The 26,809-nt window shown below is 38.6% G+C and overlaps 1 protein-coding gene across 3 annotated transcripts in view; it reads left to right on the forward strand.

Annotated features, from left to right (window-relative positions):
• The first annotated feature begins 2,836 nt into the window (after positions 1-2,836).
• Positions 2,837-26,809, forward strand: part of APOO (apolipoprotein O) — a 30,470-nt gene continuing 6,497 nt past the window's right edge. For all 3 annotated transcript variants that reach the window (XM_051794845.1, XM_051794846.1, XM_051794847.1), the window contains exons 1-7: positions 2,837-2,914; positions 7,239-7,346; positions 9,640-9,759; positions 12,430-12,484; positions 13,506-13,601; positions 16,001-16,092; positions 21,362-21,469. In XM_051794845.1, the coding sequence (XP_051650805.1) occupies positions 2,906-2,914; positions 7,239-7,346; positions 9,640-9,759; positions 12,430-12,484; positions 13,506-13,601; positions 16,001-16,092; positions 21,362-21,469 (588 nt within the window). In that variant the 5' untranslated portion in view covers positions 2,837-2,905. The remainder of the gene's footprint in view (positions 2,915-7,238; positions 7,347-9,639; positions 9,760-12,429; positions 12,485-13,505; positions 13,602-16,000; positions 16,093-21,361; positions 21,470-26,809) is intronic.

Below are 26,809 nucleotides of genomic sequence, written 5' to 3' on the forward strand. Positions count from 1 at the left end.
ATTTTTGGGACCAGAAAAAAATCATGAAGAGAAGATCTATGTTATTTTCCTGGTGCACCTGTGTGTCTCAGTTAGGAGTGTGGGCTTCTCTCCCAGTGCCAAGGAGGAGGAGGTGGTGAATGGTTGGACACAATGATCTTAAAGGTCTTTTCCAACCCAGTGGTTCTATGATAGAGTGCACTTCGAAGTGGAATTAGCTGCTGTGAACCCTCTGGTGGAGCCATGTCCAGCCCATACTGAGGCAGGAGAGGCTTCTATGAGGTTTCCATCATTAGGCAGCCTGAATCACCCCTTCACTACAAGGCCTGACGGAACAGCCCCCCAGCAGAACTGGGATGGCAAGTCTATGGCACAGCCTATGGAACCTCTGTTTTCCATACATAACAGTTAATCTAAACAGAGAATACAGACTAATGTTTGTAATTATCTTTGTGCCTTAAACTTCAAGATAGGTTTTTCACTGCTACCTAAAAATTTACAGTAGTCAGTAAAAGGAAGGCACTTGTTTGCATTGGAATGTGGGGTTATGTGACCGACATAAGTATGAAGATAAATAAATGTGAGGATAAATAACTTTTAAAATGTTAATAAGCATGTTGCATGAAGATCCATGTAACTGGTCAGAAAACAATGATATGTGAACATGAAATAAGTCACCTCTTTAGATGGACTTACTATTTTCTTGGTAATGTTTGTTGCCTTGCCATTGAGTGCTGTGTGAAATCATTAAACACAACAAAAGCTGGAAATTCCTGACCAGAAAATCAGAAGAAACAAAGAAGCAGTTTACTAGCTGGCCATATGAGAACAGATTTCCCATGATTTAAACCAGAATAGAGTATTGCCTTGGTTTATCTTATCACAGAATTGTCTAGGTTGGAAAAGACCCCTAATATCATTGTGTCCAACCTTTGGCTGATCACCACCTTGTCAACTGGACCATGGCACTAAGTGCCATGTCCAGTTGTTTCTTGAACACCTCCAGGGTTGGGGACTCCACCACCTCCCTGGGCAGTCCATTATCTGATAGGAACTTAGCACTTGTTATTTTTGATCTTCACCTCCCACTGAATAAGAAGTCAGACAGTGTGGGATGTATGCAAGACCCTTCCTCAAAGCAGATGTGAGCAAAAAAACTTGCTCCTGTTGCTCAAGTGAGCTGGGAGATGCTGCAGGGGATGCAGAGACCAAGGAGTAGAAAAACACAGAAAAAAGGGGTACTTGCTTTTATTTTTCTTTTCAATTTAATGAGATTAGAAAGGCACGGAACCCTGTTCATACACTAACCCCATTGTGCTGATTTTGGCTGGGGAAGAGTTAATTTTCTTTGCAGTGGCTGGTATGGGGCTGTGTTTTGGATTTGTGCTGGAAACTGTGCTGAGCAGTGCTTAGACAGAGCCAAGGCCTTTCCTGGTTTCCTACTGCCATGCTGGGCAGGAATCTGGGGGTGCCTAGGAGATTGGGAAGAGACACGGCTGGGACAGGTGACCCTAACTGACCAAAGAGATATTCCAGACCATATGACATGGTGCTCAGTATATAAAGGAAGAAGGAAGAAGGGCAGGGTATTTGGAGTGATGGTGTTTGTCTTCCCAAGTCACTGTTATGCCTGATGGGGCCCTGCTCTCCTGGAGGTGGCTGAACACCTGCCTGGCCATGGGAAGCAGTAAATTAATTCCTTGTTTTGCTTTGCTTGTGTGTGCAGCTTTTGCTTTTCCTGTTTAATTGTCTTTGTCTCAACCCACGACTTTTCTCACTTTCGCCCTTCTGATTACTCTGTTCCTGCTGGTGGGGAGGTAAGCAAGTGGCTGCGTGGTGCTTGGTTACCAGCTGAACTTAAAACATTAGAGTAGTTTGTATACTGAGCATGGAATATCCCTTTGGTGAGTTTAGGTCACCTGTCCTGGCAGTGTCTTCTCCCAAATTCTCATTCACCTCCAACTTTCTCGCCAGCGTGACAACGCGAAAGGCAGAAAAGGCCTTGACTTTGTTAATAATACTTGACTTTTGTCAACAATAGCAAAAACATCTCTGTATTATCAACACTGTGTTCAGCACAAATCCAAAACACGGACCCATACCAACCATTGCAAAGAAAATTAACTCTTCCCCAGCCAAAACCAACACATCCATCCAAATTACACTGGCAGTGCGACAGAAGGGCAGTGAAGCTGGTGAAGGGTCTGGAGCACAAGTCCTGTGAAGAGCAGCTGAGGGAGCTGGGGGTGTTTAGCCTGGAGAAAAAGAGGCTGAGGGGAGATCTCATCACTCTCTACAACTACTTGAAAGGAGGGTGTAGCCAAGTGAGGGTTGGTCCCTTCTCCCAGGCAACTCATTACAGGAGGAGAGGACATAGTCTTAAGCTGCACCAGGGTAGGTTTAGGTTAGACATTACAATAAAAATTTTCACAGGAAGGTTAATTATACATTGGAATGGGCTGCCCAGGGAGGTGGGGGAGTTGCTGTCCCTGGAGGTGTTTAAGGAAAGACTGGATGTGGCACTGAATGCCATGGTCTGGTTGACAGGATGCTGTTCGGACATAGCCTGGACTCGATGATCTCAGAGGTCTTTTCCAGCCTAATTGATCCCGGGATTCTGTGCTTCCGATTCTGTGATTTCTGAGTATCTGAATCTCCTTCACAAGCGCTGCGAGGTTCCATCCCGAGCCGTGCCAGCAGGTCTAAAGACTGGTGTGCACGTCCTTTCGGCCCTGGGGCACTCCACCTTCGCCCCACACGAGTCCCAAGGGACACTCCTGCCGGCAGGTACCGACGGTGCCCGCACCGGGACGTTCCGTGTCGCACCGGGCGGCGGCAGCACGCGCGCGCCGGGCGGGCCCGCCCCTCCCCGTGACGTCACGCCGCCGTGACGTCGCCGCTCCGTCCCCGCCCGCCCGGCGCCGCCATGTTCAAGGTGAGGGAATGTGGGATCACCCCCGGTCCGTCCATCTGTCCATCCATCCATCCCCCGGCCCCGCTCCGCCGGCAGCGCCCGCGGGATCCCGCGAAGGGGCCGCGCCGGGAGCGCTCGGCCCGCGGCGACGGCGGCCCCGGAGCGCGGCCGGAGCGAGACTCGGGGGGGGGCCCCCCGAACCGCCCGCGGGGTTTTGCCTCTTAACCCTTCACAGGCTCTGGGTTCTGCTCTCGCTGCAGCCGCTTAATCGTCCTTTTAACGCTTCAAACCCTCGTGCCCTCCGTGTTGCAAGGGAAGGAACCGCATTGCTTGTTTAAAGTTGCTTCTGGGGCACAGCGGCGCCGAGCTGCCTTACCGCAGAGCCTGGGTTCGTGCGTGCACAGCACATTCCGTATTTGCAATTCTTCTTTTAAAGTTGCGTCCGGCACCTCGGAGCTGTGTTACCGCAGAGTTTGGGTTCGCGCAGCTGTCGCGTCAAAGTCACTTGAATGTGACAACTCGGCCGTGAAAAGTGTCCCTTTGGTGCGTGAAGGTTGTCAGTGAAACCTGCGAAAAACAGGAGCCGGGACTTTTTGTCTCAAAGGTCTTTGCCTCCGATAAGAGGAGCCCCAGATCCTTTCAGGCCAGAAGCAAGCTGTGTGCTTCAGTCAGGTTGTTGCCACGGCCGCTCGAGAAGCAGGAGATTTTGGTTTGTTTTTTTTTTAAAAAAAAAAAAGGTGATGCTTGATTCTTTGTATTCATTCTCCTAGGTACTATTTTCTGTGTCAAATCTTGATAGTATATATCAATATACTAAATATACTAATGTAACTAAAACACAGGAAGTTCCACCTCTGCGTGAGGAAGAACCTTTTTCCACTGAGGGTGGCAGAGCACTGGAACAGGCTGCCCAGGGAGGTGGTGGAGTCTCTCTGGAGACATCCAAAACCCACCTGGACATGTTCCTGTGCCACCTGTTCGGGTGACTCTGCCTTGGCAGGGGGGTTGGACTGGGTGATCTCTGGAGGCCCCTTCCAATCCCAACAATTCTGTGATACTGATCTGCTGAGCAGACTACAACTGCTCTGCTCTTGTTGCAGCTTCTTTTTTCTTGTGATAGTTGCTGGAATTGTTTTGTGAGGATTTTATATTGGAATCATTGACAATTCCATAATTGATACTGAATTGTCATTAAAGGGGTTATGTGTGAACCTGTGGGTTTAGGCACTATGCATAATACTATTATTTTTATACATCGAAGTTAGGCAGATTTAGGTGCTTCAGGCCAACATGATTTTATACCTCTAAGAGCAAAATGGGAAGGTGGCTTTTTGGCCTTGATATTTGTGCTTCAGGGACAGGAGTGCTCAAGAGTTTGGGGTTTGGTTTTGTGTTTTTTATAGTTGGGGTTGGGAAATAGGAGGAAGAACAGAAAAAGAAGAGAAAAATGAAGTGGCTTTGTACATTAGGACAAATATCAGCCTTCTCAGAAGTATACTCAAGGTTTGGTTTTTTTTTCCTTTCTGTTTTTCCTTTCCCACCTGTTTTGACAAGGTGACAAAAGTCATAAATACATTGAGAATCCACAGACAAGAGGAAGAAAAGAAAAACGTTCTAGTTAATCTTTAGCCTTTTATACGCCTGTTTGAGAACTAATATGGGGTTTATGCTTCCCACAGACATTTTTTAGTTAAGAACTTAGAGAAAGACACTAAAGCAAGACAATAGAAAATAAAATATCACAGTCTTTCTCCCCTCCTTCTTTAGGATAGAATTTGCTTATTTTGTGTCTGAAGATAAAGTTGAATTCTTCAGCTAGAGGGAGGAGTAAACTTGGTATCTTCTTTACTTACGGTAACTGCAGAGCATTGTCAAGAGAAAAGAATGTTGGGTTTACTCTTTTGATATCAATGGAGTAAAACAGGCAGAGAAGACACATGTCAGTCAGTCAAAATGCTTTACTAAACCAGTTTAAATGGTTTAGGAATACGTGGTTAGTATAGAATTAAGAAATGAGATCCTGAAGGTAACTTTGGAAACAAAAAGTGCAGCGGTTGATCTTTCATACTCCCAAATAAATATTTTCATGTGTGTGGTACTTCAGCATCAGTTCTGTCTGTCCCATAGCTCTCTGTAGCTGATGTAGAGGACCATTGCAGTATGTCCTGAACAGCACATTCAAGGAGAGATTCAACTTGCACTTTTAGTGATTAATTTCATTTTGTTAAAACACAAAACCAGTGGAAAATGTCTGCATTTCAGTATCATGATAATATAAATGGTTGACATTTTCAGTCTGAGTAGTTCTATGATCACTGATACCTGTTTGTGAAACCAAGGTGCTTCCATTCTTGTGCTCTGCTGATTGTGTCTTTATATAAAAATCTCAAATATTTAAAACATTTGGATTTACGATTTCTACTGTTGGCAGCACCATTTACACTGTTTGAAAACATATTTCAGAATGAAAATGGATTTAGATTTTTGCCTTTTCAGTGACAGAACAATTGTGCAGTGAAAAAAGGAAAGATTGAGGAAATAATCTCTACAGTTACTAATGGTTAGTAGTGTTTGTGTTTTTGTCTTGGCCAACAGAAGTATGTGAAAAGTGTTTAAAAAAAAACACCATGAAAGTTTATTCCTGTCTTTTCTTAGCTGTGAAACAGCTCATCCAGTCATTGTGGTGTTTCGTTTGTAGTGCTGTAGTAATGCATCCATAAATTCAAATAAGGAAAAACTTCCATTTTAAGAAAGTTTTTCCATACCTTTTGACCCAACAGATCCCTTATGTCTTCCTGAAAAGCAATCCTGTGACCTAGTTCTTGTGTGCTGGTTCTCTACACATAAATGAGAAGGAAATTTGACAAATGTATAGTCCAATTTTTAATTTGAGGAGGCTCTTGGTTACATTTAATAAACATTCTATCTGCAAAGCAGTGGAAGAAAGTTAATCTGCAAATGCTTATCTGTGTACAGTAAGATGATGTGGTCTGGATAATTTTAAAGCTATTTTCTAACAGTTCTGCACTGGACAGGAAGTTTCAGAGCAATTGTCCTGTGGCAAGGCCAGTTATCATCATCACAGCATGAAGGATGTATTGGTCTGACCAAGGCTTCAGTGTCACAAGCAGCTAGGTCAGTGTAATGGACCCTTCTACTTCTGAAAAGGTAGAGGGTTTGCTGCCTTCTCCTTTTTCATCCCCTCCTCCCTGGCCACACCGTTCCTCTGGTGCTGTTTGATGTCAGGCTGTTTGATGGCCGGATTCAAGTTGCACAGCCCGCACAAAGCTCTCCGCTTCTCTTTCAGGACTGACCTTTTCCCACATTGCCGAGGTGAAATTGCTTCACGGTGGAAGCACCTGGCCAGCAGAGCTAGGGCAAGGTGAGCAGCAGGACTTCTGGAGCCTGTGCCAGAGCAGGGCCAGACGTTTCTAGTTTGGTGTTAGATCCTCTCACCTGTAACCTGACACAGCAAAACACTGGCTGTTGTAACTACACTTTCCCCTGAGCAGTAACAGGAACGTGAGATATTGAAAACTTTCCCGTCTGAACTGCCGTTTCTGGAGTTATACTTTGCTGTTAATAAGGATGTCCAGTTGTTGGGAAATGCTCACTGGGCATTCTGGATTTGCTACCCAGCTCAGGTTTTCATCTTCTGGTTTTTTTTTTAAGTTGAAGCAGACTTTCCCATTAAGAAATACAGTTTAGTGTAGGTCCTGAGTGTCAGAAGAATTATATCCACCTTCCTTGTGGTGGTTGTGTTGTGTGACTGGATTGAATCTGAAGTATTCAAAAACAGTCAAGTAATTCATGTTTCTCACAGAAAAGTTTCTCACAGAAAAGTAGAAGACATTCCTAAAATTCTTAGAAAGCAGTGATTATGCTCTGATATTTTCAGCTGTAGGTCTCAATCTTTTCTTGAATCTAGATGCAAATACTAACTAGAAGTAAAATGCTGAACGAAAAAATTGAAGTGTTATAGGTATTCACAAAGTTGCTTATAATATGAATATATTCTTAGTATTTATACTGAGAAAGTTAATAAAAATTTTGGTTTAAAATGAGAGAAAACAAGATGTTTTTTAGAGATGAAAACTGGTAAGTTTAGCATTTATATTTACTGTCTCCTTTAACCTTAGGCTTCTCCAAATACCATCTGAATAATTTAGGTGTTACCATTTGTGTGCCTGAGATTGTGTACTGCTGACCCCCTTTCTCGTAATTTCTAAGCTTATTAATATGTCACTTTCTACCATACATAGGTACTTTGTCTACATGGATGTGTTCAAACCTTACCATTTTGTTTGCACCTAGTGATGTCCTTGTCTCCCTACAATGTTTCCAGGTAATTCGGCTGGGGGCCACCCCTGTCAGCCTCAGCTTGCTCTCTGTCCAGGTTTATGCTGCTTCCTCAGAGAAGACTTCCAAAAAGGAGTTGCTGAAAATTGAGGAGGTAAGTGTGGTTAGAGCCTTAGTGCTCTTTTATCTAAAGAATTCTGAAAGACATTATATATTTAGGTGCATCTCTTCAGCTTTTGTATTCTTGCCTTTAAATTTGCTTCTCAATTTTCCATAATAGAGAGGTCTATATAGTTCTGCTTCTTTTACCTAGGGGTTGCATTTGATGTCCTTCACTTGATTAGCATCAGGCTTGTTTGTGTGTTAAGATCTTTTTCCTACATTAAAGCTTTCTGTTCTTCATTCAGAAATTACGTTTTCGTGTTTGTAGATTTACTTGTGGTTGTACTTCAAATACACAGGAATATTTTCTTTGCTTTTTGTCCAGATAACACTATTTATTTTTTACTGTAAGTGCTGTTGGGAAATTCTAATAAAATTTTGTTTATATTCTCCACTAAAACAGCAAATCAAAATGTTTTATTTCTAAAAACATCATCTTTATTTTATGACCAAAATTCTTGTCTGGCAATGTTTTGAATCTGCTATAGTAGCTTACAGAATTTGACCAGTTTTCCTTTCTTTACAGCATTTAGACCTAAGCAACAACAAATACAATAAGTCACCTTTTTATTTCTCTAAGATGCTACAAAAATCTTGGTTATATCACAAGTAGAGCTTTAAAACACCCTGTCAAACTATAGGCTCACCAGCATTGTTGCACAAACTTTAAAAAGTCTCCAACATTAAAAAAAATTAAAATAAGTAGTTCATAACTAAATACAGCTTTATATCCATGATAGTGTGTAGTTGTTAAAAAATTTCCTTGAAGTACTTCAATCTAAGTTGTTACATAAGCAGTAGAACTGAATTAAACTTACTTTTGTGTATACTTAGGCCTTTTGGAGTTGTCTGCGTGGGCAATTCACTCGTACAGTGTGGGAGGATCAATAATTGAAGTGGTCTCCTGGTTTTACCCCAGCCCAGGCTTGGGCTCACCTCATACCTCATGTCATGAGTCAGTCTTGAGGCAGCAGGGAGCACTTCCATGTGTGCTGAGTAATTGGCTTGCCTGTCACCTCCAGCAAAGCACCATGTGCAAGCCATGGAGTTTTGGCTGCCTTTCTTGCCATTCACAGAGCATTAGTTTGGATCTCTACTGTGTCAGCTGTCTAGTTGCATAAAATATATGGGAATTTCCCTGTCTCTGAGGCTTCTGTCCTTGTGCCAGACATGGCTGTTAGATTGTCCTACAGGATCCAAGTTCAACTTGTGACTAGGGTTGCAGGGATGACTAGATTTCATAGGGAAATGAGACTGGAAATACTTGTCTTTTGAAGTATTATGGGAAATCCAGCTGCATGAGCTACCAAATTATTGGCCAGATTCTATGTTGTTATATATTTTATTATGATTAACAGCTTTTTTGTTGTGATAGAGATGCAGTTCTTTTCCAGCTCATCATGAAAAAAGGGCTAGCTACACTACTTTGATGCAGCAATATTTGTAAACATCAGTTTATAATAACTACTAGGTGGAGTATAAATGTGGTATAAAATTTAAGCTCTTTATACTAAACATCAGCATAGTATTTAAACTGGTAGAAATTTTAACAGATTTTGTTTTGGTCTGAACTTTGCTGTTCATCTTCAATAGTATAGACTTTGTGTTTTGTTTTTTTTTAATGGAATACAATTTTAAATATGCTTAGGTAATCTTAATAAATGTCATGCTAAACCCCAAATAGGGTGGTTTAGTATTTATTATGTGAGGATGCCCATTGCTGGTTACAGCTCCTCTTTGCTCAGCCCCAGAGTGCTGTTAATGCTGTCAGTTGCTGATGTGGTTAATGACCACAGTGTAGGGATGTTGTACCATTTTCCTGCTCAGTAACAAACATTTGTATCAGATGATACCTTTGTTAGAAGGCTGCTCAGGCTCTTTATTGATGTCTTGTGTGAATATAGAAAATGATAGATTATGATTTCTAGTACATTTACTATGTTAAGTGGGAGCCATAAGTGCTGATTAAGGCAAGAAACATTTTTCATAATTACGTTTTGTGTTCTTATTAAACTAGTTTAATATGAATTTATAACTTGTGACTTGGATCATATAGCAGCTATGAATGAATTGCATAGCAGTTAGAAGTCATCTTCATCATAATAATGTACTGTATAATTAAACTTTGCTCATAATGGTTGTCTCACAGCTGTGTGAATTTTTATTATGCATTGTTTATGTAGTAACCAGTGTTAGATGTTCTCTGCTTAGACTGTTCGTGCCCTCAAGACCTACTTGCACAATTACACCTTTGTTATTAACCTCTTGTTTGCTAATATTCACAGCTGTCACTCTACTCCTCTCCAGCTCGTGAGACTAAATATGTGGAGACTCCACAAACGGAATTGGAGGAGGGGGTTTCACGTTTACGACATGCTATGGAGCCATATACAGCCTGGTGTCAGGTATAATGGTTTATATCACATCTGGTAGTGCCTCAGTGATAAGGGTCGAGCTGTGTGATTTTTTTTTTCTTTGTTTTTCAGAGTTGGAATTAACAGGTAGCGGCAAAGTAAAAGTTGATAGCTGTAAAAGCATTTTTCAAAAATGCTGCATTATTTAAAGTTTTCTGCATTACTTAAAATTTTCCACAGTTCAGGTCATAAATGTTTACTCCCTTCTCACACAAAACCAGTGGTTTCTTTCTGCTAATTTTTGGAATGAAACCCCTGGTTTTTTTTTCATTTTGTCTCCCTCCAAAAGAATTAAAATTAACTAAAGTGTAGAATTGTTATCTGAAATGACCTTTCTGCGTAAATATATCTAGGCATGTCTGGATTTGGTACTGTCCTGTGGCTGAGGAAGACAGGAGAATGATAATCAAATTTTCAGTTTCCATGCTCAAGGAGAAAGCCTTAAATTATCAAGAGGTGTGTGTTGGAGCGGAAATACTGAGTTACCCTCACTGCAACTGTGACAAAACAAAACTTTGCAAAAAATATATCAGTATGTGCTGAACTGGCAGTGGTAAACCTAATCCCCAGACCTTACCCCAAAACTTCCTCATACATATTTTATTAGGCAGCATGTTTGTAGTAAACAGTCATTAAATACAAAAATAGTCTCTGGAGCAGATAATGAAACCAAGATCTTTGTAATCAAGGCCTAAATTGTTGGTATTAGATTGCTAAGTCCTAGCATGGTTTTCTTGCTCTTTCCTGACACAGCAAATGTTGAGGCTTACTTAAGAAGCAAGGCCATCCTTGCCATCTGGTTGCCTTTTGGCAGCTTTAGACAATTCTCTACTTTGCCCTCTGGCTGTTGTGAATCCTCTTAAGCTGCAAACTGCCCGGTTCTCTGTAGAAAGCCAAGCTGTTCAGATCAGGGTGTCCTTTCTGCCTGGAAGTTCTGTGTGGTGGTACTCACCTCCTTTAGCAGGAATGCAACATTTTTTCAGAGGTATTCAGTGTTAGTCTAGTGTTGTGTTTCTAAAGTACCTGAGCACTGGCTGCAGTTTGGAAGCTGAAGGGGGTTTTTGCACAGGATAGTTAGAGCTCTGACCTCCTGAACACATGGGCTCTGTTTGTTGCCTGTGGTAACCTTAACCAGGGAATGAAATTTGAGAGCAGGGTAGTTGCCCACTAGGACTGAGGGCAGGTAAGCCCTGAACCTTGTTTTATGTCTCACTGGCCTGTTGTCATCCTATCTGTTTTATTTTTTTTTTGTCTGTGTGGTGATCATTTACATAAGATGTGCTCTTCTGCTCACACACAACAAGCCACTTCCTGGCAGTGGTTTACTGACTCATTTTATGAAGCGGGCATGTCAGCTTTATGTGTTTGGGATAATTTTGTTTGCTTAACTGTAGTTAGAGGTAACTTTGTTTTATACCACCCCCACCCCCACTCCCTGGTATGTTTAAGAAAATAATACTGAAGTGTGTCTTAAGTTGTCTTTAAAATTAAAAACATAACCTAGGATAATGAGAACAAAATTGGTTATGTTCGTACATCCATTTTACTTTTTCAAAATTACTTAACTGTAGTGGAAATTCAGTTCAAAACTCAGGTGTAGAAATGAGCCAGTTATGTTTCAGCTGTGACAGAAGATTAGACTTAATTAGTCTCTGGGGTCTTTAGACCAAGTTCTTTTTAAATTGGCTTTTAATAAGACCAACATCCATTTAGAGTCATGTCACATGTGACATACTAACACTTTTTTATTTTCATGACAAATTGGGGTTTTTTATGCCACTCCTGCCAGTGAGGAAATGAAAGTTCTGAAAATATTATCCCCATGCAGTATCCTAAACAAATGCTTTCACTTCTGTACAAATGCATCATAGGTGGAACTGTGAGACCATTCTCTGCTTCATCTTTGGCATGTATGTTTATGAATTTGTTACCTAATTTATAGACAGCCTTACACTGTCCCTCTGAAGGATTATTAGCATAAATAACAATTAGCAGAGTTCTTTCTATTGAGATTTTTTTTCTATTTTGGTAAAAGACAATGTGGATTCTTTTACTTACTGCATATTTTCAGTCTGAAAAAAATCTAGAACTAGTCTGTGGGGTTGGTGCAGAGTTCTTTGATTTACTTTGGACATTGTATGGACATCTCATTTTCCAAGTCACTTCAAAAATACAGTTTTGTTAGCCTAAGATAGTCTCCTGGAAAGTGGGATTTATCACCTTGCAGAGTGAATCACATATCCCTGTGAAGTGCAAGGAAGGATTTATTGCAGTGTTGGACTTCTTTTCTTTGCATCAGCTCAAGTATCTTTGCAATACCTATGTACACTGAGAAACCTGAGCTAATTCTGAGTTTCAGCTACCTGATCTTAATAAAACATTGAGATTGACTTCTTCATTTTAAAGTATTATATTTCATCTGTGTCCAAAGACTACTTTGAGACAAATCTGTAAGTTATGCCGAATGTAACATTGAGCAAGCATAGCCCTACAAGGGAAGGGTGGAAGTGGGAATACAAGGAGTTATTTTAATGACTCAGCACTTTTTTCTTTCCTGTTACAGGGTTTTTTTTCCTTTCTTTGTCAGGTCAGTTTCAGTCTATAGTTAATATTTCACTTACTTGGTATCTATTTACTGTTGTTCTCTTTTTTTTTTTTTAGGATCTTTATGCCAAAGCTATGCCCAATTTAGAAAAAGCTGTTGAGCATGGTAGAGGTAAATCAGCTGAGTTTTCTTAACTAGCAATTTAAAATGCAGGACTGTACTATAACTTCTGTTAAAAAAAATTCCAGTAAGCGTCATTATATGTATGAGTTCTACTGCATTTACTTTATTTGCACTGTGTATCTGTTTAAATTTCCTTTGTGGGTCATTTAGGACACTACATTTCTAAACAATTAAAATTTGAGACCAGCATCTATGTTTATCAATGTCACCAAAAATTAGTTATGCAGGAAAATAAAGGAAAAAAGCCTCACAATTTATTCCCAGCCAATAGTATTTACATGACTCAGCCTGGTAGCTGAAACTTCCTGTAATGATTATAATTTATTGCAAACATTAGGTCTTTTGTTTGTAATGTTTAACCTTTTCATTTTGGTTTACTTCCATGGATCTCCAAAGAATTTTGAATTAATCCAAAATAATTTGTATTTGTTTTTTATTTTTGTAAGCATCCTTTCATAATTAGGCTTACCAGGACTGAGCATGGATGCTATGTAGAGCTCAGTTCAGATACTGCACCTCTTTTCCTTAAATTTAGCAATCTCAGTCTTTTGAACTTGTTTGTATGGAAGATTTTTCATAGTTTTCCATTCCCCATCGGACTCACATCTTGGAGTGAACTTTGTTTATTCTGTGTCTTTCCATTGCTCTGTGATTTGTTTTTTGTACAGTGTTTTACTGAAACTAATTCCTGTTAACATGTAACTGTAAAATTCCACTTCGCAAAGGTTTTTATCACTAATTTGAAAAAGATATGATGGAGATGCAAAAGAGCAAAAGCTTCTATGAAAATTGGCGAATACAATATGATGTTCACTTTCATTCATGTGTCACTAGAGAACATCTCAAAGGCTTTGAATTTTATGCCAGCAAGTCTAAAATGGGCATGATAGTTAAATGTGTTTTGATAACTCTTTGTGTTTTGTAACAATTACCAGTGTCTATTGATGATTCCTTATCACAAACACACTTTCACATTACATTAAAGCACTTTGTTCTGACTTCTTTTCAGAGGGCTATGAATTTCTCCAAAAGCCGCCTGCTGGATTTTATCCAAGACTTGGTGTGATAGGTTTTGCTGGAATTATTGGATTGTTTCTTGCTAGAGGTAAGTGGGAACCTTTTGAACTGGTTATGTTATGATTTGGGAGAAGTAGTTTATTAGTGGGTTTTAAGGTACTAATTTTTAATTGTGACTACGAGATCTGACTTAAATGTACGAGCTGCACAAATGTTTCTACAATGTTCCTCCAGCTATAAGGAAATTTAATGTAAAAGGTGTGTAATAACCATCAATTACTGTTTTATGAATGCTGTATTTGTTACTGCAGTTTGTTACTTTGATATTTCCCAGTTCTAGCTTAGTATGACAAAAATGGGAAAGGATTAGTTTGGGTTTTTTTCACCTAAAAATCTTTTTAATTATTTAAGTTTTTGATCACATGTTACTGTAGACAACTACAGAGGAATGAACTATGGTAAAATACCGAGGTTCCTGAGCTATGATGTGTGTCCAATCAGTTGTATATTCAAGTTCCTTGTGTGTCCAGGCACAGAGCTGCTGCAGGTGGTGATATTCAGCAGATACCCTTGTGAACTCTGGGTGTACTATAGATACCTGCACCTTTTGCACTATAGAAAAGTGATACAGGTAATTTCATCACACTTGTTGAAGGAACGTTTATGCTTTCATAGAAAGACACATTAGTTTAAGAAATGTTAATTGCATTTTATGTTTGTGTTGAGATGTTCTTAATACAGTGAAGTGAAGTAACACAAGAAGAAAACTTGTAGGTAACAACTGTGAAATTGTAGAATTTAAATACTAGTGAGGATTTGCTTTAGATAAAAATACACCTTTGTGGGGCCTGAACGTGTTGAACAAACTGTAAGTGTGTGCTTGGCTATGCAGAAGTGGAAAGTATTCTGTGAATATATGCACTTCTCAAAATATTTAATTTTCCAGTGAAGATGGTGAAAACAATACTGTTTTTTTCCTTGCATATTTTTTTTAAATGAAGTCAAGTTCTCCAACTTTACCCTTTGAAGTTATTTCTGTTCAAATTCCTGCTTCTCAAGTTATGTGATCATGAATGTGATCAGCTTCCATTAGGACTGTAGCAAAATGGGGACAGAGGGATAAAGTGCAGTCTTGGAGCTGGAATTGAAATATTAGAGGATCCTAAGTTTATTAAAAATAAAGATACCTCATAATAAAAGTGATTAGTGAGGAGCTATAATTTAAAAACTTTTTTTCTGGTTATGCTTTACAATACTGACTGCTGTTTCTAGAAAGTATTCAAACTGTAGAAGTGCCCCTTAATTTTGATGCCACAGAAAGCTAGAACCAAATGTCCTCTTTTTTTCATCCCTTCCCCCATGGTCTCACTGGAAAAATTGTCCTCTGGAAAGGTGCAGATAAAATCCTCCAGGTCTAACCATAACACTTGAAGACACAGCTGCCCACTAAGTAGAAAATATGGTATTCAAAGTTTAATCCTATGAATATTGTGCAGTCACTCAACTTGATTTAAAATGCCATTGAAGATAATTATTTTAACCTTAATTTGCATATGGAGTGATGCACTTCACTCGTAAGAGAGAAGCAGTAATGTCTTTATTGATATAAAACAATGATTTAACAGGATTTGATGGCAAGGTACACTTGGTACTGCACAGAGTACAGGGTCAGACAGACCTATCTGGGGAGGATCCTCCTCTTGAGTCACAAGATTCAGAGATGACCTCCTTGCTTTCCAGACTCCTACTCAGAGGGGTCGAGGTGCAGCTGAGTCCAATCCTAGTCCCAGACTTGGTCAACAGTTCATGTCCGAAGGATTATATGTGCACAATCTCTCTAAGATACAATCTTAATGAAGCTTACAAAGTTTAGCAAACTATTAGTCACTTACTGAGGATTTGTTGCAGCAAGGAATCTCTCAGTATCGAGGACTAAGGGATCTCTGCAGCAGGTGTAGCCTTGAGAGTGGTCCCTCAAGGGGAGACCCTGTCGTGCAGCCAGCTACTGTGCAGGAGAGCTCAAAGGACTCTTGGGCTGCTCACTGATTACAGGGTAAGATCACAGAATCATAGTCATATTTGCATCCTGACTGCAGGTCTTAGTTTCTTTCATATTTGACTTGAAGGGAATGTCGACCAGCACTGCGCTTACTCAAATTAGCCCGTGGCTGATGTGTTGCTGCCTATCCCCCCTGAACCCACTTTGAGCTGGATGCAACCACTGACCAGAGGCATCCATGTAGTTATAGAGTAGTTTTCACTATGGAAAGATGTTAATAAAAACACTGTCTTAAAAAAGCTAAAAGAATAATTACTAGTTAGGGTAATTATGTTTTTTAAGAAAGCAGTAGGACTGAACAGAAAATATGCCAAACAGTATTTAAGAAAATTGTTTATAAATAAAATGTTAGGGTCATTCAGCTGTCTTGGTTAATGTATACTCTAATAATATTTTTGTTTGTTTGTTTGTTTTTTGTTATGGAACAGGCTCAAAAATCAAGAAGTTGGTGTACCCTGTGAGTCTCATGGGTATCGCTACCTCCATGTATTACCCTCAGCAAGCGGTTGCTATTGCAAAGGTCAGTGATTATACCTTTCTTTGGAGAAGTGTCTTTTATTTTGATTATTGGCTCCTTGCCAATAATTAATTTGCCTTCCTTTTAACTGGTAGTCCATTTTTGAAAGTCATTTCAGTGTTCTTGGCACTTAACAAAATTACAGTTATTCTGTCAAAGCACGTACAGTCTGGACTGAAAGACAGTCAGACATCCTGTTCCTTTTAGTGACATTTTTTTTCCTGACATCTGCAGTAGTCTCCTCTGTTTGAGGAATATAATTTCCTTTCTAAATCTCTAACCTCAAATAGTATTAGCGTAAATATGCTTAGTGAATACAGTTTGTGTGTTTACTTAAAATGCTAAGGAAGCCTGAAATATCTTGAAAACAGATGAAAAGAAAGAAAATCATAGAGAAATCATAGGAACGACATTTTGAGATAAACATTATTGATATTTTCTGGGTTTTGTTGATTAGGGTTTTAAGAAAGATAGCATGCACATTCTGGAAGGGGGTAAGAATGCTTCTGCATAATTATGAGATGCCATCTCTTTTTACAGATTTGTTGTTTTCGGCACATAAGAAGCATGTTAACTTACAGTTGCTTAAGTGGGTTTCCTGTAAAAGAAAGAACTGAAGAGACAAACAGTAGCCCCTACTAATGTCCAGTTATGTGCCTTGCTGTCCACACTTTGTTGTACTGGCAGATTCCTCAGTTCTCAGCACATTCTGTTTCCAATCCAGCTTTTAACCACTCACAGTGCACCTATTTTAATGTGTCAGAAATTCTTTATATTTTAGCCTTTGGTAAATTTGCCATCCAGTTATTGGCCACTTGTGAATAACTCTGAGATGTCAGAATGATAATATCACATTGTCAAGAACATATGATGTTCTTTGAAAACTAAAAGGTCATTGACTTAGGAGGAGTCAAAACTGCTGTGTTTATGCTCTGCCAGCAGGATGATACTCTGATCTTTGATGGAATCTTTTTTTAGTGCTCCCAGGATGCTCTAAACACATATAATTCTGCTGACTTATTCTCAGAGAGTGGAAATTATGCAAGTGGCAGGAAAAAAAAATCAAAATTTAAGAAGCTTAGACATTTCTGTTGAGAAGTGTGTATTAAAATTCTAGTTGCCTTCTGAACAATGAAGCGGGAAGCGATTGAACACTGTTCAAACTGATGTTATTGTTTTGAAAGAAGCTCAGTTCAGTCTTAACTATGGATTTGCTACTAACAGCTTCACAATACCATGTTTATTTTATGAGAACTTTGAAGTGCATGGTTGCTCTTTGATTAATTCACAGTTCTTAGTTTGACTGTAATGAAAAATCTGATAGGAGATTGGAATAGGTTTAGCTTTGTTGACTTGGTCAGGACACTAGACATATGAATTTGGAAACTTCTGTGAGGAGAGTGATATCCTGGATACTGTTTTGGTTCCTCTAATCTCTCTTGTGCTTTGCTTTTCTTAAAAAAGCAAAATTTTAAGTATATCAGATCTTACCATCAATAATTTTTATGCTTTAATCTGAAATTGGAAGCACTTTCCTCTCTTATTATTTTGAAATGTTTCATAGGCCTTTCAGAGAATTTCTGTAAGCCTAGAAAGGGATATCTGCAGTACAGGGCCCACTTGCCAATTTAATAAAACAGTGTGGGAAATATTCTGGAACATAAGTTTTATTTTTTAATCTATTTTTTATATTTTTATTTTTCTTCCACATTTAAGTACTTCACCACTACTTTTTTATTTCAGCCATATAATTCATTTGGTCTTGTGTTGTTTTTTATGTGGTAGATTTTTTTCCTTCCCACTTTTATTTAAGATTTTCCATTGGAGAGTTGGAAATAGACGCAGCAAAATACATTTGCAGTTGAGGTACAACACTTGGTCCATCTGGAAGTAAACCTTTTTTGTCAATTAAAGTGATGACTTGCTAGATGAAGTTACAGCAATGAGTTCATCATTGGTAATAGGTAATTTACAGACACTAATCATCTAACTGGAGGCTGAAGAAATGCATAGACTATTATTTTTTTTCCCCCTAATAAAACACAATTTCTTAAGGGATTTATTTCCTCACTGCAAGTATTACATTAATTTTTATAGCTTTGAACAAAAGGTCAGACTGTATATGTGGTAAGGAAGCTGAATTTAAGACTAAAGTTTGTTTTTTCTTTGAAACTTTAACTAATGCTTTGAAAATGTATATAATATATTCAAAATATTTTGTATTTTCTGTGGCTTATCTTTCATCTGGAAAAAATTTTCCATTATGTAGTTACTTAAATCACTCTATCATTAGAATTAAATTTTCTTCTTCTTGTTAGAATCTTTTAAATTTCCTAAAGTACTGTTTGTTATGCTTTCCTTCTTCTTGAAAGGAAAAAAAAGCTTCCTAATATGCAAGTTTTGTTTCTTCGACAACAAAGCACATTATTTCTATGTCCTTTGAACCTATACCTTGCCCAGTTCAGTCCACAAGGCATAAACAGCTGTACTGGCACAGCTGGGAGCATGACATGATTCCAGGAGCTGTGGGTTGGAAAGAAGGAGTTGGGGTTGTTTGATCCATGTTTACTGCTGAACACTTGCAGAATGACACTATGACTGCTTAGTTAACAGTGTCAGTATACAAAAACCAGTGCATTCCCAGTTTAGTTTCTCAACAGGCAATGTAGATAGAGAATGCTAATTATAATTCAGTCTGTATGTAATTCTGTATAACATACAGCATAGTCAATACTGCATGATTATGGTCCTACGTGGAATTAAAATATGGAAGCTCGTTTCCATGCACATTGGGCCTTGGAGACCACTGGTGCTACCCCAGTAGTGCCCAGTATGGGTGTTTGTGGCCCAAAGTGACTTTCAAACTTTCAGAGTCTCTATTGAGAACCCCTGCATCTGACTTTTGAACTTGTTTGTTCAAAATTTGGCATACAAACTTACGGTGTTGCACTGGACAGTGATGGTATTTCAGCATGTTGTAAGTTAACACAAACAAGCTGGAAATCATCTTCCAGAAATTAAGGATTCCAGGAGACTGAACGGAACAACTTGTCCTTCTTTGAAAGGAACTATTTGTATAGATGTTTGAATGAAGACTTTGAACAATTGAATGAACTGTTTGTTTTGTTATTGTTCCTGTTACTTTTCCTGGTTGGAAGTACCACTACCAAGAATAGTGGTGGCAACTGCAGTACTCACCTGCTTCCTCTTCAGCTGCTCCATGGGAGGTGCACAACAGAAGCCCAATGTGTGACTTGTCTTGTCCTCATGAGAGGATACATTTGGTAGTTATAAAAATGTCTTGTCAGTGTTCCTGTTGACCTTGACACTTGCACTTACAGTCTGTCTAGAACTATATTTTTCTACCCATGTGAACTGTGAAGGTGTGTACGGGTCCTGACTCTTGGCAGGTGTGCACAGTGTTTAAACATTGGTTGTCTGGGACAGAGTAAACTATCTGGGTTGCTGTACCTTGTAGTGTAGCTACTTCACTCCAGCAACATGAATGGCTGGAGTTTCTCATTTTGTGCAATTCATAAATCACTTGGTCATACGACTCCTGTAATAACAGTATTTTTAATTTTGTACTGTTAGGCATTTAGTGTGTTTTTAAGTATTTTAATGGACTACTTTTAAGCAGAAACAAAAAATAGCTTATACATAGTTCTTTTTTCTCATTTGATGTTGATAGCTGTGTCCTCAGTAACAGTGCAGACAAAAAAAACCCAAACCCTTTTTTTATTGTGGTTTTTTTTCAGTCCTGGGAGATTTGCACAAGGGATCACACCATCTTTTCAGATGAACCAACTGATTTGTTGAAGAATCCTGATACTGAAAAAGAAAATAACTATCTGTACCTGTAATGTTTGAATTGAACAATTTTAGAGATTTAGCTGGTTTAGTTGATGTGCTTTTTTCTGATGTCCTTTATCACCTTGAACTTTAGAGAAAACCCAGTGCATCCTACAGACTAAGTACAGCTATAATTGTCAAATATGGTGACAAACAGGCTACTTTTTGTTTAAAAGAGGCCAGATTTTTATTTTAGTTGTGACTTGGAAATGTAATTGCTGATTTAGGGTTTTTTTTTTAATTTTATTTATTAAATATTTTTTAAAATATATTAAATAATTTAGAACATGGTCTCTGCCCAGAATCACATCCTGTACCACTGTGGCACATAACTGGTGTGATCAATCTTGTTCAGACAAACTGCCCCACAGTAGAATCCCTTGGCACAGGGTGTTGTAGATGCTAAAAAGTTGCACTTCCCTTTGAACCCCATGCAGAAAGTTCATAGGAGAGAAATTCCTTGGGCATTGTTACACACATAGAAATCACCTCTGGCTCAGGAAATCTCTGAGCAGCAAACTGATGGAGACTGGAAGAAACTTAAAAATGTAATTCGAAAACTTTTTCAGAGACATCAAAAAACTGTTTTAGAAACATTTGCGCTTGCCCTGTTCTCATAGTTTGGGTTTTCCAGCTTTGCCTGCTGTAGGAGATAGGGCAATACCTTCTTATTTATTGAGTTCATAAGTTCTTTTTAGTTTAATAGCTGTTTATGTTGGGCAAAATGTCCATTTTGCTGTTCTTTATTTGTAAGAAAACTGATAGTGATATGAAAGGGAGTATAGACCTGAGCCTTGCAATAAAAATGTTCCATATCACATAAGGGGCGAGGGATACTTTTTATTAGACTTAGGGATTTTTCCTGTTATCAAGTACCTGATGGTGTAATATAGCACACACAGTCTTTCTTAGCTGTGTTCTGAGAGTTGACAGCTGGTTATTTATTACAGCCATCTATCAGCAAGTTCTAAACAGCAAATAAAAAGAAATAAAGGGGTACTCCTGCTGTTTGGCCAAAGCAATAAAAACATAAAATTGCAAAATAGTGACAAACTAAGTAGGGGTGGGTTTTTTTGATCTTTAAAATGAGCATGGTCAAATTAAGAAATGATTTGCATAAGTTAATTCTGTTGAATGTCAAATACTATGAAAACCAGAATTGTTTCCATGCAGCATCATTCCACTCCTCTTTGTACAGATATATTTTCAGGTAGTCTTCAAATAGTTTTTCAGCAAGTTGGTTTTTCTTATTCCTCATGTGTCATCTTTTTTCAAGATGTTTATTAATGCTGTACACCCTGGGCTTGAACAGAAAGAGTTAAACATCTTGTGTTTTTCAACTTCTTCCACTTAAACAAGAAGCAAAGTAATGTTTTTCAGATTGTTAAGTTCATGCTTTCTAAAAACTTCTGTTTCAAAGGTTGCTGGCACACAGCTGTATGATTGGAGTCTTCAAGGATATATTGCTGTAGAATCTCTTTGGAAGGATAATCCTAAGAAGAAGAAATCTGGGGAAAAAAGTGATAAGGTAAGAAGTGTGAGGAACTCGATTTCTGAATTTACCACTACCTTTTCAGACAAAAATTTTACAAATAATAGTGGGTTTTTTTCCACTGTGACTTGGCTTTTATTTCTGGATAAAAATATTTCATTCTATCTTTCTAAGCTGTGGAAAAATATTAAGCTTATTTCAAGTAAAACTTTCAGAAATGCTGTTTGTAAGTTTTCTTTAGTCTAATCTGATACAGGTAGGCAAACAGACTTCTAGGAAATATATGTACATAGCTTAGTGAAGCAGTCTCTGAGAGACTGGAGAATGTGCAAGGTGGTTAAATGTGTGCCAGAGAAAGCCTATAAGGTTTTTAGGGATTTTTTTTTTAACTGCTGCTTAAAGAAATGAAAGTTGAAGTGTGAAACATAAAGCTTCTGTGGTTTTAAATTCACTTCTAAACTCACTGCGACTTTAATTCCTGACTTCTAGGCAACTATGCTTGTTCTGTAGGTACAAACTGCTGCCCAAGCTGCAGGCTGCTTCCCATCTCTTATTGTAGTTGTTTAATGTAACCTGGCAAAACCAACAGGTGATTCAAAAACAACTTTGAACCAGCAGAAAGTCTTGGTCTCCTGCTCTGGACCCCCTGCTTGAGCCATAGCTCACAGCTGGAAACAGTTCAGGGTAACAGTGATGTACAGCTTCTGGGTTGCTGTAAACCAGAAGTCCCATCTGACCAGAACATGGTATTTTTAGCCTTGAGGCCCAAGATGTAAGGGAAATGTCCACTGGGAGAGAGATGTTTTGGAAAGACAGTTGCACTCAATAGACTGCAGATGTGGGACCAGTTCTCTAGGTAGGTCTAGGTGTAGGATTAGTTCCAAACAAGTTGGGTTGGAGAAATGCTCACGTGTCTTGGCAGTTGCTGAGTCTTCTGAAAGTGGAGACTTTCATCAGTGGATGCTCATCTTGTATTGGCCCCAGGCACTTCAGTAAATGCACTTTGAAAAAAGAAAGGTCAGTTAATCTTACTGCACCTTTCCTAAAACCTGGGCTGTCAGAAAGAATCTCAAGAAAAAGGGCAATGGTAAAATATTTCAGCATGGCAAACTGACAGCATTAGTAAAAAATAGCTGAGCTTTTCATTTTATTGTGTCTCAGCCTTTCAAAAGGGAACACGTGGTTGTTATTGGAAGGCAAAAACTTTTGACGCTTTCATCTTATTATAAGGCTTATTCAAGCACTTGCTACCTCAGCAGAAAAACAAACGACATGCAAAATTGCAGAGACCACTAAGTAAACACACTTCTTTCTCTTCCTCCTTACAGAATCTTTAAATCACACCCCTTAGTTGCTATAACATGTTACATGCACAAAGGAGCAAAATGCCATTGCTTGGTGTCCTCCTAAAATTCATCTCATTGTTCAGATGTTGTTAGTGTTAACTGTTGCCATTTAACTTGATGGATTAGACAAGATGCAGAAATCTTGTGACTCTAATGAAGAAACAGAAACAACTTGATGAAATTCCCAGTGTTTCAGATGCTCACTTACTGTGATGATCTCTTACCAGTGAGCCATACAGCAGTACTGCACATTGTCCTCTGGGGTTGTTGAAGGGAGGGTATTGTCTCCCTGGTGTGTAGAGAAGCTGAGCAGCAGTTGTAAAAAGTCACGTTTTTTGACTAGAATGTGAGCTGAGATGTGTTTCTGATGGAAGAAGTCTGCTCTGAAGTTTCCTTTGGTCTGCACTGGTGAAGCCATATAAAACACATAGTTGAGAATTTGGGTGGGTAGGGGTAGGTTTGTTTTGTTTAAGTTGTTTTGTTGTTTGTTTTTTAAGATAGCATTGTGATGTTCTGTAAGGATATGATCAGTCACAGTTAATAAAAATCTATACCATTTTTATACATGTAAGCACTGGTGTGTCCCTAATGTGAACTGTGAGATGTGAAGTCTACCCTGGAAAAACCTTTTCAGTCTGTCTCCAGTGCTGTGTGGTTATATCAGTGCAAAATAAGTAATTTTTGTTCATGTAGATGATAAGATCCACCAAATCAATATCAACTTTTCCAGCGAAAGAATTTCTGTTGAAGTTCCATTTTTATTGGAGTTTTTACTGGTACAGAAATGTCATGGAAGAAAATACTTTTAACTGTCGTGTACTTAAGTTGTCAAAGCATTCGAGGATAAATTCTGGGACTTCTGTCGTAATTTAACAGCCCTGTGGAAGACTTTGGTTGCTTTTGTATACATATTTCTTATTGTCATACTAGATTCAGCTATGACAATTCCTTAACTAATGAAGACAAGCCTAAATGTTATTCCTGAGTTGTTATTGCAGCAGATGTAACCCATTTCATGAAACTATGCCAGAGCAAAAGATGTTATTTTTTGTTTTTGTGACATTTACTCTAGCATTTTCCTGTTGCTCCACGAAGGATTCTTGCAAACAGTCAAGCAATGGGTGGCTCTTCTTGGCTTCTATTAATTTGTTACATTGCTCATAATTTGTTTGATAAGTCATAGGTACCACAGCTGTGCATAACTTCATGTTTGTGCAGCAATATGTCATTAAAAGAAGTGTGGTATGTTATTTTCTGAAGGTTTTATGAAACAAAAACCTGTGCCAAATTGAGGTCATATCAACTGAATTCTAAGTTCTGCCAAGAAAGATGAATTCCAGGACCTCCTGTGGCTACATTTCAAAATACTCTGGCTGCAGCCTCTCCATACAGCAAGTCAGTCTGATAAGTTTTTTAATACACTGTCTTGTTGAAGGATGGAGCTCTTCAGGATGTCAGGATGAAAGCCCTCTGCTAAAACGACACAAGTACCATAAGTAAAAATCAGTGTTCATACTTTTATTTCCAGAAGGATGAAACGTTTTCCCAATAAGGGACAGTGGGAGTAGTTTTTCAGCATCTGTATTCTTTATCTTGATATAAAGTGGGCAGCTTTTCTACCTCTTCCCCAAGGCAGACGAGATGGCAGGAGAAATGTAACCATTAGATGGGAGGCCCAGGTGTGTTTTAAGAGGGTTATCTTCTGAAAATCTTTTGCTTCCTGGAGTGATCTTTACTCACCAGAAGTAATTTGACAAAAAACAGTGGAACTGGTATTAGCATTTATATTACCACTTTGGGGGAAGTGATAGTAAAATGGAAGATATGTCCCTGAAATTTTGTCTATCTTAAGCTTAGTGTGCAAAATTTATAGAAAATTGTACTAATTTATGCCTTTATGCAGTTTTTTAGAATGAAGTGTTTGAAGCCATTTTGAGTAGCCTTAGGCATCAGACTTTCATTACTGGGGTTTTGAAGTTATGAAGGCTAATACTCTGCATGCCTTCAGCTAATCTTTGTGAGTCACTGGTCTCTCTGTTCTGCCCAATTCATGTAAGATCATCTTTTTCTACATTTCTTTTCTTCTGCACTTTTTCCCTTCCAGTGTGTACAGAACAACCTGAACTGTTAAGCCAGTGAATTGCAGCTTTTTTTTCCCCCTTTTTTTCTCTCCCCAGCAGTCTGTATTCAATACTGGCTGAGTTTATCAGCTTTAATGGCTTAGGTCAGAGGGATGGATAAACCCTAGCAGCTTGAGGATTTCGTGCAACAGCATAAATTTTTAGGACTGTAGTTTTCTATACAAATATATTCTAATTTATTTACAGAAAACTGCGTAAAGATAAATATTTCAGAGCAAAAGTTCAATACATCCCACCTGTGAGTTTCTAACAATTGGGCCTTGCTTGTCAGTCAGTTAATTTTGATGTTTATTTTAATGAAATGCAGCCTTTTTGCCTTTCCTCTTCTGCCTCTGTTTCAATACTTCCATAATTTGTACTGTTGTATTGTCCTGTAAGGTTTTGAGCTCTCACACTGGAATGACTTTGTCTTAAGTGACAAGGGCAGTGTTGTGGCATCAGGTCACTTAAACCCAGGTTTTGTTCCAGTCAGTGAGAAAATATGTACTGAAGCACATACAAACCCAATTTTCTTTGGTTAGTTCTCACTTTGTCTTGTCTGTATACCAGTCAAAGACTTTTGCTGTATTTTTAACAATTCTGGATTCTCTTTCTTCCCACAACACTGAATTGGGCACCCCTTGTTTTTACTGAAATGGTCAAATTGTTCAAAACCAGAGCACCACTAGAGCTCTAAAAACACTCTTCTTTTCATCCCTTGTTCCTTTCTTCTTGCATGTGCTCTTTTCCACTTTGGCCCAACTAGTAGTAAGATCTCACAGAAAACTAATTTCCCTTTCAGCTTTGGAGATTGAGAGAAATTCTTAGGGCTTATTATTTGGTTTTCATTCCTGTCTGGTCTGTTGATGGACACCACCAGTGATTTAGCAACACTAATATATAATATATATAATTTTTAACCTATATATGTTTTTATTACATGTGTAAAAGACATAAATATTAAAAATTTATCTCTATTACTACCTCTGGGGTTTTTTTTAAGTGCTAGCTGGTTACAGAGTGCTTCCAGGTGTAAGGAGGGCTCAGCTTTGGGTGCTGGTTTCCTGCACTTGCTCAGAACAAACATCAAGGAAATTGTGGACCTGAACCTTCCTCACCTGAAAGCTCTGAGGAAAGATGTGGTGTCAGTGTTTTGACTGGGGAGCTTTAACATCAGGATCACAAATTGTGACCATAGCAAACCTTAAATTGAGTTTCAAGAGAGTTTTTAAGTTACTTCTGTTTTGATTGTCTTTCAAACACAGCATAAGCAGCTGAGAGAGCTTCTTTCTACAGAAAATGCTTGTAAGGGCTTGTCTTCAGAACAGACAAGCTTCTGAACAGACAAGCAAAAGTTTGGTCACCTGAACTAAAAGATAAACATCTACTCTGGGCAGAAAATGCTGTTTCCTGTTAGATGTCCTCCTTTTATTGTTTGGTAGTAAGAACAACAAGAGTATAAAACTTGTAAAAATATTACTTCTTTTGGAATTGATCCTTAGTATGGGCAGAGGGGAATTCAGATGCATTAGAGGTGGGAAAGACAGAATCCACTCTACAAAAATTTGGGTTTTTTAAGGGCAACATTTTTGAAAGTGCCTCATATTTCTGTGAGAGTTAAGTTCAAGCTTAACTTAAAGAAAAGAAGAATGAGTAATTGATTGACTGGGGGAGGATGAATAGTGATGTTCTCTTTATTCTAAGCAATACATTGCAAACAAAGGAGGACAGAAGAAAAAAATAAATTATTAATCTGTGAGCCCAGGTGAGCCTATGTTTTTCTTTTGCAGCTGCTGGGTTTTTTTCTGGTGGCCAGACTCTCCCTTTGAAGAGTTCTCATAAGCCTGAGACATGTATACCTACCTTTGAAGTTATAATTTCTAAGAATATGTGCCAGTGTAAAAAGGCCT

Source organism: Manacus candei, unplaced genomic scaffold, assembly GCF_025592945.1.
Source record: "Manacus candei isolate 608988 ecotype Guabito, Panama unplaced genomic scaffold, ASM2559294v1 h1tg000041l, whole genome shotgun sequence".
Taxonomy (NCBI): domain Eukaryota; kingdom Metazoa; phylum Chordata; class Aves; order Passeriformes; family Pipridae; genus Manacus; species Manacus candei.